Source organism: Hakea prostrata, chromosome 8 (assembly GCF_041222555.1).
Source record: "Hakea prostrata isolate BN-2017 chromosome 8, UWA_Hpros_2, whole genome shotgun sequence".
NCBI classification, from domain to species: domain Eukaryota; kingdom Viridiplantae; phylum Streptophyta; class Magnoliopsida; order Proteales; family Proteaceae; genus Hakea; species Hakea prostrata.
Genome location: NC_142607.1, coordinates 18,277,543 through 18,297,932, shown reverse-complemented (window position 1 = coordinate 18,297,932; position 20,390 = coordinate 18,277,543). Strand labels below are relative to the sequence as shown.

The following is a 20,390-nucleotide window of genomic DNA, read 5'->3' as shown; positions in this document are numbered from 1 at the left end:
CACCTAGAACATCTTTAGCCACCTTCTGAATACACATAGCCATCTCATTCCACATTGCATTGGTATCCCCTTTAAAATCCCATTTTCCTTGTTTGACTACTTCATTAACGAAGGATTTAGAGTACTCTCCTTTCAAATTCCACCATTTTATTCTGGGATAGTTTACCTTAGACCTTTTATGTGTTCTTGGGACTAAGCACATATCCAAGACCACAAGTCTATGTTGTGCAGTTAAGCTTTCCCCCGGTATCACCTTGCAATCCTTGCACAACAATCTATCAGTCCTTCTAGTTAGGAAGAAATCTATTTGGCTTCTATGCTGTCCACTTTTGAAAGTAATTAAATGCTCATCACTCTTTTTGAAGTAAGTATTTATAATAGATAGATCAAAAGAAGTAGCAAAATCCAAAATTGAAATCCCCTCGTCATTCCTTTCTCCAAAACCATATCCTCCATGAACACTCTCATATCCTCTTTGATCTTTTCCAATATGTCCATTTAAATCACCTCCTATGATAATCTTTTCTCCTTGACGAATTCCTTGCAAGTAATCCACCCATATTTTCCCAAAATTCTAGCTTTAGACTTTCATCTAGTCCTACTTGAGGTGCATATGCACAAATTATATTTACGAACTCTTTCTCCATTACAAGCTTGATAGCAATAATCCTATCACCCACTCTTTTAACATCCACCACATCATTTTTTAAATCTTTATCCACTATTATACCCACTCCATTTTTATTTGTTTTATCCCAAGATACCAAAGTTTAAAGTCATCCAACTCTTTGGCTTTTTTACCCCTCCATCTAGTCTCTTGAATGCAAGCTACATTAATCCTTCTTCTCCTCATAACATCTATCAATTCTAAGCTCTTACCAGTTAGAGATCCTATGTTCCAAGATGCCAATCTAATCCTATGCTTATGGACTAGCTTCTTTACCCGCACTCGTCCACGGCGCGGGAACCCTTGCCTACTTATCACCGCATCCGGGCGCTCGATGCGACGCGTCGCCGCTATACAGGGGACGCCCTAGCTAACCCTTGCCCACTTATCACTACACCCGGGCCATAGTGTAGCGCGTCGCTTCTTTTGTCGGGGAACGCCCTAGCATAGCTTTTATCATATAAGGTCGAATCCATGAAAAAAGGTTTGGCTAGATTTTTTCCGGTGCCGGCTGCCGACCTGACGCACCAACCCTCCTCCTTTACCCGGGCTTGGGACCGGCAGCAAAACACTGGCGGAGTTTATGCAAAAGATGAATATAAACAGTAAATTTATCTACTACTTCCTTCATTATAGCAAATTTATAAAGACAGTAAGGAAAATTTACTAGAGTTCCGAAAAGTAAATTTACTAGCAGCAAGTGAACAGTGAATAGTGAATAGAGAACAGTGAACTGGATATAGCGAGTGATCAATAAAGTTGTATATCCTACTCAGTACTACCTTCGTAGTTAAGACTTACTTATCTTGGCCTGATGCAAAGTTATACTATATGAATGCAAAGATATCGAAGGAGTGGTTTTCTCGTGGTCTTTACTGGTATTGTATGGTAAATTTCGTTTGGCGCAAAACACAAAGCCTACAGGGCTCCATCTAATTATCAGAACTGAGACTTATAGCCAAGCTCGCTCTACGAAGTTCAGATAATAGACTTTCCTTTTGGGCTAGGGGATGCATTCCATAGAAATTGAACCATAACTTCAGAATTTGGTACTGAGAAAACGTTCCTTACATAATATCCGGATGCAAGATGGATGCATGAACCACGCTCTATATATATATATATATATATATATATTCTCTTGTAACTTTTTTTGTTTTTAGGTAAATTATTCTCTTGTAACAAAACATTGAATATAGTGAAAAACCTAATGCTAGTCGTACCCTTATATTGAGGTGAACTAGGGTAAAATCCATATTTCTTTCTTTCTTGTTTTCTATTCAATTATGTGTGATTGATTGCTCTAATCCTTACAAAATTTAATATTTTACAATAGGAGCGCATTTAATTGAATTTTTTTAGAGATAATGATGTAATTTATTATAAATACAGGGGTCTATAAGTAATTTGCTCTAAATATTATTTTAAAACCAACCTTAAAACCGGTCTAAACGAAAAGGTTAGGGGGTGTTTGGTTCCGCAATTCTGTGGAATCGACTTCAGAATCATGTTTCTGAATCATTTTGCAACCAAACGTATTTTTTTGGGTGGAATCATGATTCCCTGGAAGCCAATTCCAGGGAATTGCGGAACCAAACGGCTCCTTAGAAATCCGAATCGGTCCCAGCCGTTCGGGTACGAATACGGGACCATTTTTTTCCGAGTCACCGGTTGTCTTTTGAACCTATTTTTCGAGTTGTAATGGAAATAAATTTGGGCATCAAAGCCGAGTTCAAATCTGATGCTAACTTCGTCTATCTGCTTCAGGTCTCGTTTCTTCCATCTTTTCCTTCACTAAATATAAATATTGTCTGCCGATCCCTGCAACAGAGATGGGGGATTTTTCTTCGGACAACCCTGATTTTTGATTTTTTCATTCTGGGAAGCTTGTGAGTTTTCCTAATGGATACTAAAGCTTTGGCGAAGTCAAAGAGAGCTCACTCTCAACATCACAGTAAAACTAAAAGACCTCATCCGAATCAAGCATCAAGAGCCGCTTCGGTCTCTGCCCCTGCTTCAGCAGTGAACGAGAAAAAGCCGTCTGGGAAGCAAACCAAGGAGAAAACTCCCCATTTTCGTGGTTCTTCTTCTTCTTCACTGCCCTCGAACTGGGATCGCTATGAAGAAGAGTTCGATTCAGGGCTTGAAGATCTGTCGCATGGTACTACGAGCCAAGTTAGTGATGCTGTTCCCCGAAAGAGTAAAGGGGCTGACTATGCTTACTTAATTTCCGAGGCTCAGTCGCAGTTACAATCACAATCATTGGCCGAGGCTCACCCACAGTTACAACCACAATCTAATCCAAACTTGGACGGCTCTGCGTTTTTCAATGATTCTTTCCCAGGTATGCCTTGAACTCTTGATGTTGTTTGTGTATCTGCGCCTTCTATCCATGAAAAGTTGAATGCTTTTGATTTTTTGGATTGCGTTCCTCTTTTCTTCTCACCCCCAGATAAAAAATAAAAGAACACCCATTTTGTTTAAAAAAGATTTAAACCTGTAATGTAGACCTTGGTCTTCTAACGTATGCCACCATCTAACACTCTAGTTTAGTTTTTAGGGTTTTTAGAGAATGATGCAATTCAAAGAAACTAACTTAGGTACCCGGGTCTAAAAAGTCTTTGGTAAGGTAGGCTGGCAGCTTTGGGGTCACAACATGAGGGGTCTACTCAAGCCCATGATATAATTATGATCCGGTGTAGTTTTCAACTCTAGCCATGGACAGCTATTTCCTTATCTTTGAAGGCCTGGAGTTTCTTCCTTTTCAATGCCATCAAAGTAATTGCAGAAAATTTCAGTCTTCATAAGATGGTTCTTTGTTTCGTGTTTCATGTCAAGTATTGGTTTCAACCAGTGTTTGGAATGTTGGTCTTAAGAGATGTCACTAATATTTATTGAAGAGATGCTAGACATGCTTTGTGATGCCTTCACACATTAGTTTTTAGGAACTGTACAAAATAAGCAATGAATATTGATACCTAATCAATGGTAGGTTATTTTTGTCAGGGGGGCATATATGTAATGCAAATCTTCATTAACAGCTGGGATATTAAACCAACTAATAAAATAATAAGAAGCAACTACAAAGATTTGCCATAGGACAAGGTGTTGGGAATTAAAGGGGTTCCCTAGAATTTCTTTGCAAAAAAAATAGGCAAACAAGGAAAGTGGGAACTTTAGAGTGAGGCAGTGACATGATGTGGGAGGAGATGACTACTTGTATAATGAAAGTTGCTAAAGATGTCCTGAAGGAAAGGAAAGGAAAACATCCTCCCCCTAGGGAGACTTAGTGGTGTGATGATTAGGTCCAAACAGTCATTAAAACTAAGGTTGCTAGCTGTAAGACTTGGCAAAGGTTTATAAATTGTAGCAATCAAGTATCAGCAAACAGGACTATGGAGATACAGTTCCTTCAGGTAGCAGCAAACTGGGAATAGATAGCTTCTATGTGATTGATTAGCTGGTAAAAAGCCAATTCAGCAGTTGAATGAAGTTTAGAAAGGTTAACCGAGCCTCAAAATAATTGCACGATAGGGTCTTTGGTTTTGCAGATTTTAGGACTTTTCAAGATTTAAGCAAATATTTGGAGGCCCATACCCCCCATCCGCATTTGAGAATTTGAATGGACTTCTTGACGTGTAAAATAGCATGATTCAAGCCCAAAACTCCAAATATTTGCTTAAATCTTGAAAAGTCCTAAAATTTGCAGCAACAACAGTAACCCAAGGTATTCCACTGTAAATGTTTCATATGCATGCTTTGTGCTTCCTGTTTCACACATAAAGGTATAGTAAATTTTATCCTTTGCCTTCCTCATAGTGAAACTTTAGTAGCTAGCCAGTGGCTATTAGAATTATTCTTTACTTTGCCTTTTGCTCTCATGGGTGTCATGGTAGTGATGAAATTTCTGACAAACTGGCAATAGAACAAGGCTAGATCATGGAGACTTTAAACTTCTGTCAAAGTTTATGTTACCAGGCAATCTGCCTTGCTATTTATTTACTTAGGATCAATTTCAGCTCCTTGTGACAGCGCAATAAACCCATTAGAGATCAATAACTTAGCTTAATAAATGAGCACTTTTTGGATTAATGTAGAGCTCTTCATCATGTAACATTCTCATTACTGGACTTGTGGATGAGAATGTTGTCAAATTTGACTACAAAAGAATTTGTCGGTGATGGGTATGAACATTTTATTCCCAATTCTCATAAAGGCTTGGGAAAAAGCATGACTTTCCAATCCATCTTTTGGTCTTGAAATCTGTCTTCCACTGATCACTTTTGGATGAATGCAGGTCTGATGATAACCGCTGTTTATTGCTTAAGTCAGTCCTGGAGAAGATAGCAACTCTGGTTTAGCTACACAATATGTCCTGAAGTCATGGAAATAGAAACATATACTTGAGGGTGTCAATGTGTAATGAATACCATATACAGATAGCGTTTTCTTCCCAAATCATCTACACAGAAGGTCACTTAATTTCTTGGGTGTGGTATCAATAGGAGATACCTGTGCATAGTCGGTTTTTGATACATTATCATATTATCTAATATCTATACTGAAAATGGAGATTAGTAACAGGCAAAAAAGTCTCAAAGTAATTAACGCCATCTGTTTTGGTGTAACCTCTGGATTCACCCATGCTTTGAGACACTTAGCACTGTCATCAGGATTAAACTTATTAGCATACAGCCAGACCTAAGTGTATTTAGAAAGAGACCGGTTCTTTCCTCTTTTTGAATGTTGCATTGGTGGTCCTATTGCTGACGGAAAAGGCAAGTTTTCGAGTTCCAGTGCGTTCTACACCTAATGACACTTCATAGACATCTCACTGGAAGCAAGTCAACCCATTTCTAGGTCTCATGAGTGTGGAGTGAATTCATCTTAATAACCATGGCCATCCGTCACCTTGGTTCAGAAAAAGCCTCTTGATAGGTTTTGCAAAACAAACCATTGACAAGGACAAAACAGTTGTAAGAAGTCAAGAAGGAAGCTGTGATGTAGATACAATATGATAAGAAACAACTGATTTTTGATTACAAGAAGAAGCAGCTTTTTAAAGAGCCACAAGCAAATCAGTATCCGATGGAGTAAGCACTTGGAGCTAGCAATCAGACAGTGGGGAGGGCTGCAAGTATTATCTGGTGCCTAAGTGATTTTGGTACACTTGAACTGGCTTAGTGAAAGATACAACGAAAACTATATCAAGAGGAATGGTGTAGGAGAGACAAGGTAGGGTCAACTTAACCTCTTTTTAAGACAAAACCCTTATAAGAAAACTACCAATCTGTAAAAGAATGTCACATTAGCACAAACAGACTGGTTTGGACAAATAGGATTACAGCACATGTGTCCCTTTTGAATACAAGAATAACCAATGAGCACTTGTTGATGGCACAGGAGGCAATTTTTCACCATTATGGCTTAAATCATGAACCAAAAAGGTGTAATAATAAATTTTGAAGTAAAGAAAGCAATGAAGAAATTGTAGACTAATCTGCAAGAACAGTAATAGGCATACGATTAATCAATGACATGACATATTAACATCATTCCCCAAAATCTCTCCGGAACATTCAGATGTATAACTGATGAATGATCAATTTATAATGGATGCAGATTATTCCTTTCAGCAAACTTCTCCTTTTTCTTTTTTTTTAGATTAATTTTAATGATAGCACCCCCTATATATGTGTTTCTTAAAATAGCCCCCTTCATGTTCCTTTGTAAATTCAAATATCAAGGTCCAAGATCTTCATTGACGTGAGTTGAGTTCTAATAAATGTTCTCTTAGATGTGTAGCTCTTTGATCTTGGTCTATATCAGCTTATGCTGTTGATTCACAGCATATCCATGTGCCTTCTCCCTTTTTTTGGTTAAAAATCCATGTGCCTACTTCTAGATCTATCCATAGTTGTTAAGGTGTCACTTAGGTGTCCGGGCGCCTTCAGAGCGCCTCAAATTGGCGTCGCCTTATTTTTAGGCAATAAGGCAACCGCCTTGGGGTATAAGGGCCTTGGGGTATGAGGCGTTGCCTCAAACGCCTTATACCTCAAGGCGTTCGCCTTTTTTTCATTTTTAAATCACATGAAAGATGCCAAATCGAAGGCATATATTGAATTACTTATTGGATTATGATTGTAAAGTATCTATTGTTTGAACCTATATGCATATTTATAATAATGCTACATGTGATCAAATGTTTAAAAAAAATAAAAAAATCGAAGAGAATTAAGTTTTTGACTCAAGTCTCACACTCTCACTCTCATCTCACTCTAATCCCTAATCTCTTTCTCTCTTCTTCTCTTCCATTCCCACAAAGACACTCCGGCAAGCAATGGCCAGCGACAAGCAACTTCTTCTCTTCCTTTCTTCCCGCGACTTTTTATTTAGGACCTACTATGTGTGGTTTGTGGCATGTTGGATGACTTGAGGTAGGGTAATATTTAGTTTTTTTTTTTTTTTTTTTATTTTTTTTATTTTATATTTTTTATATTATATAAGATATGATAGATTTATAATAAATTAGAGTGAATGAGATATACACTAAAAATTTCACTTTAAATGCCTCAACCGCCTCAAAAGCGCCTTGTCGACTCATCGCCTCAACTAGCCTAAACCGCCTCGCATCGCCTCTTTGCCGGGACAACTATGGATCTATCAAAAGATAAGTTTTGAGTTTTTGTAAGCGTGTTGGCTCAGAATTTCATAAATAAATTTAGCAAGACCTTGGTGTCGGTTCAAGCCTATGAACAAAAATGTTGTATAATACCATGGGTTATTTACTTCCTCTATTACGATCTTAGTTCTTATATGATTATTGATACTTTTGGTCATTTTCATCACTTTGATTGTATGGTTGTTTGCGAGTTAAATATTTCTTGCTTTGACACTTCAAATCAAACATATTGAATTTTAAATTAACATCATGGACTTTGAAAAGTTTCTTTGTTTAGTTTGATTGCACAAAATTGACTTGAAGTTTTGTTAGATTTAAATCAGGGAGTGAGCTCTATGCTTTATGCCAGGGGAAACAGAATTCTGTCTTGGATTGGAGATGATGATTTTGTTGTTGATGAAAAAGTAACTACAAGTGGTGAGGTAAGTCTGCACATTGTGTGTCCTTTTAGTGGAAAATGAGACCAAATTATCTTTGAGAAAGTAAAATTGACAATAATAAATTCCTTATGCGTATGCATCTGGTGATAAGTTTAGCTGAGTGAAATTTATTACGTTAATGCTGCAAGATATATTTTTTTAGGGGAGTTTGACCTAAGAAATCCAACTTGTATGCATGCTTTTCTCTCTTTTCTTTTTCTTTCTTTTTTTTTTTTTTTTTTTTTTTGGGGGGGGGGGCGGTCAGGAATTGAATTATGATTCTTCTATTAATGGATTAAAAATAATATAATTGTTGCTGCAGCCTAGGATGAGGCTAACAACTCACCCAAACTAGATGGCAATGAAGTTTAACATACAACTAGATCTCAAATAGTGAAGTCATGCCTGAAACATGGAACTAGATCCTCGTTTCAAAGCTGACCAAGATTGATTGAAGGGGAGTTTAAAAATATCTAAGATTTTGACTACTGTTGACCATGTTTTGGTAATTGTTTCACTCGTTTTAACTTAAACATCCATATAAATTCATTTATCTCCATCCAAATTTGAGTAGACTTGGCCCAAAACCAAGAAAGTCACTTATTTATGCCAAATATTATTTAAAAAAAACGTTTCATAAGTTATTCATTTAATAACATATAATCTCTCTATTTGAATCCAGTGAAACTATTGAAAAATGGAATTTCTGAAAGTGTGAAAAGTGAACCCCCACTTCAATAACAAAAACTAGATTTTTTGTCATAGGTGCAACAGCTTTTAACTGTTGAGATTTTTATTTTATGTATTTTAATAAATTTTAAAATTTTCATAAATCTTAATATGATAAAACATTGTTGACAACCAGGAGTGGTAAAATATTTATTTGTTTTGGTGCTTAAAATTTATTTCCATGCAGTGTGATTTTAAACAGTATTATCTCAACACCAAATTGAGTTATGCAGGAACATAACATAGCTTCAATATAACAATCAGACTTTAGCAAGTAAAGCCATCCAACAAATCCAAGAATGCTTAATTCTGATTCATGTTGAAGAAGTTATATTCTTATCAAACCTTCTTGGGTAAAATGTCCAAGAGAATCAAACTTGGGTCATAACCACAATATTATTTTAAGTTTTCCCTATGTGAAAGTGAAACTATTGCATGGATTCAAAATGTGAAAGATAGCCACCACAACAAGAATCAAGCCAAAAACACAATTTGTAGACCTCAAAAACAATGGTTCAAATTATCTTGGAGAAAGTACTAGGTCTTGACCAAGACAATGGTTGAAATTGAGATAATCTCAATTTAGAGCCTTTGCTCAGAACATTACAATTTGTGTTTGGGATCACATGTTTGCCAATAGGGTAAGAAATCATGGTCTCGAGGCTGATCTTGGCAGCTAGAAAACCGAGATCTTGCAAGATCTCTGCCAAGATATCGAAGAAATTGGGGCCAACTTGAGTGAATTTGAGGTGAATTTGAGGGTCCATCTTAGGGGTTTTTAAAGGGTCAAATTGAGTTGAAACTTGGTATTTAGCTTATTTTAGGCCTTCTGAACACATTGATGACCTTGGATTTGTGAAAACAAGCTTATGTATGAGTTCTAACTTGACCTTAAGTTTGAAATTGAAATGTTGAAGGGAATGATCATGTGATCTTATAAAACATGAATTATTGAATCACTACAACAACAACAACAACAACAAAAGCCTTGTCCCAACTAAATGGGATCAGCTATATGGATTCTTGCCTTTCAATCTTTTCTATTTGAGGCCATGCTAGATACAAGGCCTAAGCTATGCATAGCCTTTCTCACCGCTTCTCTTAATGTTATCTTATGTTTTACCCCTAGCTCTTCTAGTTCCTTCAATTTAAATTATATCACTTCTTCGTACAAGGGCATTTATAGGTCTCTATTGAACATGGTCGTGCCACCTCAAACGACTTTCCCGAAGCTTATAACTTATGGGAGCAACTCCCAGACCAACTCTAATATGATCATTCCTTATCTTATCCTTCCTAGTTTTGCCACTCATCCATCTTAGCATCCTCATTTCTACTACATTGAGTTTATCTATATGATTCTTTTTAATAGCCCAACACTTTGCATTGTACATTATATTTGGTTGAATGAGAGTCCTATAAAATTTTCCTTTAAGCTTTAATGGAATACGTTGATCTCACTAGACCCCGGACGCACCTCTCCACTTCATCCACCCTATTTTAATTCTTTGGAAAACATAATTCTCTATATCACCTATTTTATTTTTGGTTAAACTTAGGTACATAAAACAATCACTCTGAGGAATCTCCTTATCATCAAGTTTCTCCACCTCATTGTCTACCCCATCATGGCTAAAGTTACAATCTCGATGTTCTGTCTTCGTTCTACTTAATTTAAAGCTTATTGATTCCAAAATTGCTCTCCATGATTCTAACTTGGTATTAATCCCCAGTTGAGTCTCATTTATCAACACAATATCATTGGCAAAAAGCATACACCAAGGGACCTTGTCTTGAATGTCTTTGGTTAATTCATCCATTATAAGTGCAAATAAATTTGGGCTTAAAGTTGATCCTTGATGTAGCCTAACTATAATTGGGAATTCATTACTTTGTCCCCCCACTGTTGCTACATTTGTCACTAAAGCATCATTACATATCCTTGATTATGTTTGCATATTTACTTGCAACACTTCTTTTATCTAGTATTTGCCAAATTAACACTCTAGGAACTCTGACATAAGCTTTTTCTAGGTCAATAAATATCATATGAAGGTCTTTCATACACTCGATATACCTTTCCATAAGTCTCCTAATTAGGTAAACAGCCTCCGTTGTAGATATTCCCGGCATAAGCCCAAATTGGTTCTCCATAATTGTGGTTAACTTTCTCAAACAGGTTTCAGTTACTCTCTCCCATAATTTTATATAAACAAAGACCAAGTGATAGGATAAAATCAAGGAACTTAAGTTGTTCAGAACATTTTTTTTTTTTTTTTTTTTGGGGGGGGGGGGGGGGGGGACAACCTGTGCTTGAAGACAACCTTCAAATACCCTTGATTGATGTTGTTTTGTTGTTAGATGAGGTAAGGACTCCTTATAAGTGTTGTAGATGAAAATCCGACAAGGTTTTGGCAAAAAATGAAGAACAGAACACTAGTGTTGAGATGAGATGGAGAGGTGTCGAGATGAGACTGGGAATCTTGTCTCAACTCGAGTGAGATTAGGTAAAAAAGGGGCGACATGGACCAAGATCCCAATCTAACCGAAATCTCAACTCGATGAGATCTCTTTCAAGTTTTGGTATTTCTGGGTTTTGCATCTAATCTCGACTTGACTTTTTTGGAAAACTGAGATCTCATGAGTACTATGTTTGCCCACTCATCAATCATTCTAGGTCTCCAATGCAAGGGGCTCACCATTCTCAGGCCAAGTGTTTGGTACTGCAATCTTTGTCAAACAGTAACTGTTGTGTAATCGATATTCAATAGATTAAATATGATTGGATTTGTCATATTTCTGTTGTATACTGTGCCTTCTTTTTTTATTTTATTTTTTTTTTTTTTTGGGGGGGGGGTCAAAATGGGAGCAAGTAAGCGTCTAGAATATCTGGTGAGAATGCTGGGGTGGGGTGGGGGGGGGGGGTGTGAAAAAACGATAACTGAAATAATAGATCTGAGGATGTACTAAAGGGGTGTTGTCTCAGAAAAAAGCCAGAGCTATGATTACAAAGAAGGGAAGGATGGGACCAAGTTACTGCAAGGGAAATCTATGATGGCTCCCTATTAATCTTTCGGAAGGTCTTTGTCACCTGTGAACAGTATTTAACTTGTCCTAGAATTTCAGCTTGGTAAATCTGGGTGGCTCTTTAGTTGACTTCTGTAAATTTTCATTGGCAATTCCAGAAAAGTTAATTTCTTGCCAATGTTCCTGTGGATTATGGTAATCAGAATTCTCTGTTTAATTTTTTTTCTTTCTTTTTTGTAGGCGTCATTTCTCTCCATGGATCTGCACACTCTTGCTGGAGAACTTGAAAAAGTAGATATTTCAAAGAGGCTCTTCATTGAAGCAGATCTATTACCGTCTGAGCTGGTATGAATGATTTTGATTACATGCTCTCACCTTCTGTTGTTTATGTATCAATTTATGTGCACCTTTGAATCCCTCAGGAAAGAAATCTGTTGATCCATTAACATATGATGACAAAATAATAAATAATAAATAATAAAAAAAAAAAAACCCTGAATTCTTGTGAATATCTGAGTTTGTTATCCTTGAATGAGGTTCAATTCTGTAACTTAAAATGGTTTGGAATTTACTGTATTTCTTGATGATCTGGAGACTTACGACAATTTTTTGTTGAAGTTGTAATATCTCTAGAAGTTGGTTTTTTGTTATCTCATCATAGGTGTAATTGAAAGGTTCCATATTTAGTTTACTCTGGTACGGAAAACTGAAGTAAACCTGTGCCATTCAATGCTAAATTTTTCTGACATATAAGTTTGCCATTCTAAATTACCTCAACAGCGTAGACCCTGATTTCCAGCCCAGCTCAGTAGGTTAACACCCTTAAGTTTGAGCTAAAGTTGATAAAAAGATAAGATGGGTTGAGAAGAAAGGGGATTTGTTTAAGTCTCTTACCTATGGTCTTTGGTCAGTTCCTCACTAACCCTAGGCCTAAAGGGGAGTTGTTTAAGTCTCTCACCTATGTTCTTTGGTCAGTTCCTCACTAACCCTAGGCCTTCAAACTCTCTCAACTGCATCTCACTGCAGGCATGGCATAAAACCAAAATTGTATTCTGTAGGCTATTACAATTTATGTAGTTTTATTGCACTGAATATTGTGTAGGTCCCTTGTACAACAAGTGTTACTAAAAATAAAAACTTTATGATATCCAATTGCCTTCTCTTTGAAATAGAAAACATAAACTACAAAAATGTCCTATGTTTTCTTGTTCTGAGTGAACTAGCTGCACTGAGCCAACACTTTGGCCTGTCCTAAAAGCTACAGCTGAAGAAACATCGGCCCAAATGTGGGCCTGGTTTGTCTTATCCTTTCTGTACTTGTCTAATGAAAAATACATGTAAATCCTCTTTGTTTTGGCATATACTTGGGCTAGATCTAAGCTGAGCTTGCTCACCCGGAGATAAATTATGAAATAAATAGTGGATTAGCACTTCATGTATTCTTCCTGTATCCTTGAAGTTTTCCCAATAATATCTTTAGTTTTCATCTCTTAAGATATCACAATCTGTTTCATTAGTATCTCTTCCATATTTTGTTTCTATCAACAGACTTCTGAGGGTTCTGAGGAAAGAATTCGGCAGGAATCTGAAGACATCAAAACATGTGAAAGCAAAGTAGCTGAATGTATATCAGATAAATTGTGTCATGAACAAGCTGACAAGGAAATGATTGTGGATTATAAGGGTGATTCATCTAATGCGACATGTAGCAGTGAGCATCCAAGTCTAATGGTAACCCATGAAGCGACATCGTTGGTAAACCCAATGAAGATTGATTCAAGGAGATCAGAACAAACAGATGTGAATGGCATTGTAGGGTCCGTATCTCAGCTAAATTTAGGTCATGCTACAGGCTCAGAAAAGACGTCATCAAGGTTTGAGGGAGCAGCAGCAGAAGCAGAGCTTGATTTACTTCTTGGATCATTTAATGAACCTAAGTTCCTTGATTCCTCTGGGCTCCATAAGGAGATCAACAACAGCTTCCAGGTTGTTGGACTGGAATCTTCTGTATCCTCAACTGGGCTCGCGCCAGTACAACCCCGAGTTGTGTCAAAAAATGTACCTGGAACTGTCAATCTGGATGATGCAATTGATGACCTGCTATGGGGAGCATCTAATCCAAAAAACCAAAGGTGACGAGCTGAAACAACAAGGAGAAAAGGCAGCCTCTCTTGATCTGCCTTCCACAACCATGGGTTCTGGGTCTAATTCTAGAGTTTTGGCAGATTTCGATTCATGGTTGGATACGATTTAGAAGTTGTACTCTTCTAGCCCTGTAACCCTCAATTGCGAATACACAATCAGTTCTTCAAATCTTATTTCTGTAGCCTCCATTGTGAATACTCAAATTAGAACATTTTCTTTTTCGTTTAGCTCAATGTGGTATCATTCATGTGGTGTCAACATCTTACCCATCTGTTCAAGCTTTTTCCCTAATTTCACATGGGAGAGGCTGGGACTCACCAGTGTTCTACTTGTGCATGACCCAAGTATAAATTGACTTAATAGTTCACGCATTGCGTTTCTGGGAACATCACAAAAACTGAATTGACTAGAAGTAATGTACCAGATAAGAAATGGTTCGGATGATTGCACAGGGATGTGAATTGGCTCAACAAGTTGGCCATTAGGGTAATGAGCAAGATCATGCCTATCTTGTTAAACCTACCAATCTCACTCTAGGGTTGGATATCTACGGTGGACCTTTCATGTGCCGAAGGGTCAATATGAATTGGAAATGCAATTTAACAAGTAAGCAAAATGGAATATGGAAACTGTTTCCCCCATCATCTTTGAGTTATCAATCCTGTTGTAGTGACATCTTCTTCTTGCATAGTTGCATATAATAATATGATAGAGATTAGTGAAAGTGGTTGCCTTAACTCAAAAGAAAGTACCTAGCATTTTCCAGATTCTTGCAGCGTGAAACCTCCTACATATACTTGAATTAGTCAAAGAAACACCACCATTGATTTTCTATAAGAAATAAGAATATCTTTTTGGACAAGAAATGTAACTATTATAGTTGAAGGACCAAAACAGAGTAATCTAAGTGGTCAAGTGCTACTGTTGAAGCACAGAAGTCATTAAGTGTCAATTTCCAGTGGAAACATTACACCTAAAAGCTTTGCCTGCCAAGTTCAATCTCACTGTGTCTCATATAAAACTTCTATGATAGGGTTGCTTGGTAGGGGGGAAAAAACCTGATAAGAAGCTGGGGGAACTTGTCTCTCAAAAGTCTTTTTAGAAGCTGAATCAGCTGATGTGAAATCAACCTTCCATGGAACCGAAAGAAAATAAAAAAAAAAAAAAAAAGTAATGTAACAGATCACCATGCTTTCAAATCAACATCAGGTCATCTCAAACTAGGGTTAGCCCATTGCTTTACAGCAAGTAATTTTCTCTACCCCCATGAGAGAATTAAATTGTTTATACAACCAGAAACTGAAATTAATCTTGAAGAGTAGCACACCAGGTGAATGAACCCAAAATCTCATCAACCCTCATCGGATATTTAAGAACTAACATGGGTTCAGAACAGAACTTCCAAAATCTCAGTCAAAAACTCATTTGTGGTCTCTGAAGTAAAAGAGAAGAATGTCTTGGAGGATTGAGAGCCCAAGCTGAGAGGAGGGTGGTTCGTCAAGCGTGTCCCAACCACAAGCCGTGTTGGAATAATTGAAGCTGAGAAGGTGTGCGTGTGAAACCACAAGTCAAGTGTTTGAATAAATTCCCACCTCAAATCAGAATTTCCCCTTTCCATGATCATACTTCTCTTCCGGGTAATGCAATGAATTGAACCACCGACCACGAAAACATAAACAATTCTCCAATTCCCAATTTGCATGTTCATTTTCGTGTCGGTTTTGTAAGGTCAGTATTTGCAAAGTTGCTCAACCATTAAAATACTTGCAAATTGTTTGCAGGTTCAAATTAAAAAAGAAATCCTACTACTACTCACTATCTTGATCTCCGATCTCCCTTTCATGACAAGTTATCCTTGTTTTTTTAAGCTACCCTGTGTTTGTTAAAGAAACACGAATAGGGTGGAGGAAGTTGAGAAGTCAGAAAGAAATTCACAAAAATAAAAAATACAGAAGAAATGGTGTGCGGATTCTTTTTAGCTTTTCCCCCATTTGTGAAAGGAAAACTTCAACTAATCTAGAGAAGGGAGCAAATTAATTGAAGAAAAGGATGGGTTTCATGTATCCTGCAGGAACTTGGAGAATATTCAGGACATATCCAATTCTTGCAAACACAAACTCAGATTCATTAATGGCTAACCCATTGATTTAACAGATATATTTACAAAGAGCTCACAAAACCCAGACTCATAAGAAGTGTTATTTTTGTTTCTTTTTCTCTATTTTCAGTACTTACATATGAAAGGGATGAGTAGCATGACGTTTCCACTCCCTGTAACTAATTCTAGTGAGGAACATAGAAAAACAAGAAAAGCTTTTACTTTGCTCAAAAATAAAGACAAAAACTCCTGCATTTGACTCTCAAAAATTCATGGAAGAAAAGAGCCAGCAAGAAGGGGGGAGGAAAAGGGTAGAAGGAGAAAACTTGAAAGCCAAACAGAAATTCTTCAGTAGATCAAAACTAATATTTCAAAGCCACAAGGCTCCTGCTTTCTTCAAGATGGGAATTAGGTCTCCAGAGATATGGGCATTCATGAGACGATCCAACCCACCAAAAAGCTTCCCTCCAATAAACACAGCAGGAAACTGGAACTGTGGCTTCCCTTGCTCATCATCATCCGCATCAACAGCTATGGAGGTCAATTCATCGACAACAGAAGACTCATCTTTCTCATCTACTTCATACACAGCTGGGTTCACTCCTAATCCAACTAACAGGCGCTTTACCACATGAACCATACAACAACCTCTCCTCCCAAACACTATTACAGCGTTGGCCGTCACAAATCCCTTCACATCCTTTCCTCCACCTCCTCTTGGTGGCGAAATTTCTAGTCCACCGTTAACCATGGATGATCCTCCTCCTCCTCCTCCTCCTACACCTATCCGCCCAATTGGGCTGCCGGATGGCGCCGCCGGCAACCATGTCCTGTAGGGAATCGCTTGTTGCATAGCCAACAGTTTCTTCCTTAATTGAGATACCCAGATAGAGACTAGACAGAGAGCTATGGAAATTAACCAGAGAATTGGAGAATGTGAGAGTTTTGGGGCTTTGAAGAATGAAGATGCAGAGCAAGTGTTATATATACAATTATGAATTCAGGGCAGAGTGGGGCTGGGGTGGGCTTAGAGCGAGAGAGAGAGAGAGAGAGAGAGAGGAGCTGGACGAGTCTCACGTCAACGGCAGGTGGGCATACCTACGCGTCAGGTTTGCGGTGGCTGATGTTTAATTGCGTCATCTCTTCCTCCCTGGTTACGTACCTTATGATGTCGACTCTTCCTTTTTCTTTTCCACCAAAAAAATTTATTAAAAAATTTTAAAAATTGATAGACTTACTTTATTTAAATTGGTCTAATTTAATTAGGGTTAAAAGTGGATTGGGCTCCTCTCTAGTGTAGTATCGAGTAGGAGATCATTCGCTGCACCACCCTCAGTAGACAATGGGTCCCACTTCGAGGAAAGTGTATAACACTGTCTTCGATTATACAGTTCGATCGAATCAGAGACTTTTTTTTTTCTAAATGAATGGTGCAGAAGACTTTTAAGGGCAGTAGAATTAGACTCTGATGGCATGGTCGAAAAACACAGACGGAAATTTATAAAAAAGAAGGGGTATTATCAATCGAGTTTGCACAAGATGTAAAATCAAATGAGGGTGTCGAACGCATTAAGAGGAGGGATTTATGGCTTTCATTTAGGCATTGATGATCTCAAATCAATTGGACACAATTACAAGCTTTTTCCAATTAAATAGGTCGACATTAATTTAGAGTCCGGATCAGCGACACCGACAGGGAACTCCCATACGCTTCCCGATCACAAAAACTAGTGGGGCCCACGATGAAAAACACTTTTTAAAAAAAAAAAAATATTCACCAGTAAGACTCATTGGTTTTTGTGGTCAGAAAGCCATGGAGGAACACTCTTAAGGGCCTATATTGTATGTGGTTGTACTATCTTAATCGACTTTCTTATAGCTTAGCATGTTATCGCCATTACCAAATATTTTAATTTGAATTTGTTTTATTTCTTGTTTTCATAGTTGATGTCATGTTCATAAGGGAGAGTGACATCGATCATGGACGGTGATAAAACAACCTGAATAATCCATGTTTAAAATTTAATTGCTTTGCTTAATGAACCCTTAATCTTCTGTTTAACGGCAAGGAGAGCAGCTTCCAAGTTCCAAGTTCAAAGTTCCAACTAATATTTGGATATGATTGTATGAGTCAGCATGTCACATCGTTACAGCATCATCTTTCATCAGCCTTTACCTGCCATGACGTGCTTCTCCAACTGGTTAAGCATCTTGTGTTTTTTTTTTTTTTTAAGTCTTCCAAACGCCATTCACCATTTAAATTCCCCACTTATCCCAAAATTTTGTTCTCTTTCATCCTAATTATTTCATTAAATAAAATTAATCCCCAACCCCATCTATTTAAATTAATTTAAAATTCCTATTTTGGCAACTATGAAATATATTTTATAAAACTTCTAGAAATTAGGTAGACTATAAAAATAGAGGAAAAAAAATAGTTCACCTATAAATCCCTTCTCTTAAAAGGTCTTGGGTTCAAGCTTTCTGATCCTCCAGTAGTTTTTTAGTAAATCCGCTCAACACATCTTGAAGCCAAAGACACGACAATCTAGATTATTTTAAAGAGAATAAATCCTTATTTTTGTTTACTTTTTAGAAGAACAAATGTGTTAAATCTAACCCATCAAAATAAAAATGAAAATTTTGTCATAGAAATTAGATCTAGGGTAAGTAAATTTTCTTTGTTAAGAAAGAAGTGGAAGCATTAAAAAACATAGAGTTGGAACCCTCAAAAGTGGTATGCTTTCTTCCTTTCGAAAAATGGATTTTGAGCAAGCTAAGGAAGCTTTCAAATTGGCGTACTCTTATTATGTCACATTTACAGACAATGATGCATGATATTCTATGGATTTGAATCGTCTATAGTGATCTAAGCGTCAATCATCTTATAATGTTGAAAAGTATTAATTGAAAAGCATTTTCGAATATCGTTGGATCCAAAAAATATCCGCATAGCACATTCTTCTTTAGTGGTTGGTAATGGACAACATTTTTGCAATTTTGATGATTTCAATCTCTATTTTAACCGTTAGAAAAACATAATTTAGGTCAACACACAATGTTTTAGAACCAAATTTAAAAGTCTAAGAATTTATATTAGTCTATCTCACTCCTCAAAACATAGAATAAGGACATGGAGAGAAGAAATATTCAAATGAGAGTGAAAAAAAAAATCAATTTTTCAATGATATCTTTGCAAAGCAAATTCAAAGTGTAAAAATATTTACTTAGGTTTGTACACCTCATGTGCTACCATCATCCTTTATACCTATATCTTCAACAAATGGGTTGGAAAGATTCTTTCTTTCTTTTCATATTATGATTATGTATAAACAACTTCAAAGACTATAAAGTGTGTTACATATTATATTCATAATGATGAATATAAACACAATAATTAATTTGTTTTTTGATTGCAAGCTGAAAATTGATTCATCCAAGTAATTTTCTAAAAATAGTTTTAATAAAAATCAATCTTTTGGGAAGGTGGCATGCATCTCTAAGAGATGTGGGGAAATGCATCTCTCATCAACATTTGGTGAGATGCAATGCATCACTTAAATTTTTTTCAAAAGACTTCTCCATCCTTACGGGGAGAAATTGAACTTTATAACTTATTGGGATCTTAGTAGAATTCGTGAGAGTTAGATATGATCAAGGGACGTTCATAAATTCATAATATCTTCAAGCAATAAAAAGGGATGCAGTAGTTGCATCTTTGCACCCTCCGATATACACAATACTCGGACTTTCAAGTTCGACCCATGCAAGTATTAGTCCTATGAACTACCAACACAAGTACTGATCCTGTTAGCGTAACTCCACTGGAGGCTTAGTATAATCCACAGAAGTCAGGGACCCCATGCGTAGGCCAAAGAATACACAGCTATCTAATATGAGAAACAAAAAAAATAGAGGGAATTCAAACCTAAGACATAGAGACTACCAAATCACTTAAAAGTGATATTGTCCGCTTCATTATCCAAACCTCAACAACTGCAAATGGCTTCTCAGACATTCAGTTATACACATGGAGAAGCGCAAAGGAAAATCCAAGCCAAAGCGAGCCAAACAACATGTTCCAGCACGCAGCACACCCCCCACCCGAGGAAGAAGAAGAAAACCCAGCGCAAGAACAAAAGGGCACCACCCCACCAAAAAAAAAAAAAAAGCAACAAAAGGAGGAAAAGGGGAAGGAGGGAAGGCGAAAATGGGACACGTCAACCGGGAAACGGGCACCCAACCCGCCGAACAGACAAACAATAAAAAAACGAGAAAGAAAGAAACAACAGAAAGAAGGGAGCCGAAACAAAGAGAAAAAAGGAAAGGAGGTTTAGATAAAAGAAGAAAGGATGGTTTGTGGTATATACGGATGAGTACCTAAACTGAAACCGTATCAAAGAAATCGGTTTTGATACTAACGGTTTTGATAAACTTATTTTCATTGTTAGTTCTTTTCGTGGATGGAAAGATAAGATAATTTAAATATAGTAAACCAAATGCTGACGCCATTATCGTTTTATGATAAAAAAAAAATCTCTTTAAAATAAAGTATTTCTAAAAGAAAAATTCAGAAATGTAAGATTGACATGAATCATTTGTGACCTTGGTGAAACAAAAAAA

At 37.0% G+C, this 20,390-nt stretch overlaps 1 protein-coding gene and 1 pseudogene across 1 annotated transcript; one reads left to right on the top strand and one right to left on the bottom strand.

Annotated features, from left to right (window-relative positions):
* The first annotated feature begins 2,380 nt into the window (after nt 1–2,380).
* LOC149007357 (phosphorelay protein) lies at nt 2,381–14,430 on the top strand. The gene is made up of 4 exons (XM_089166908.1): nt 2,381–3,011; nt 7,662–7,771; nt 11,765–11,869; nt 13,073–14,430. The coding sequence occupies exons 1-4, from the start codon at nt 2,570–2,572 to the stop codon at nt 13,658–13,660; spliced, it is 1,245 nt and encodes a 414-aa protein (XP_089023034.1). The 5' UTR covers nt 2,381–2,569; the 3' UTR covers nt 13,661–14,430.
* Nucleotides 14,431–15,122: 692 nt separating this feature from the next.
* Nucleotides 15,123–16,744, bottom strand: LOC149007356 (glutaredoxin-C9 pseudogene; annotated as a pseudogene).
* Between the last annotated feature and the right edge of the window lie 3,646 nt (nt 16,745–20,390).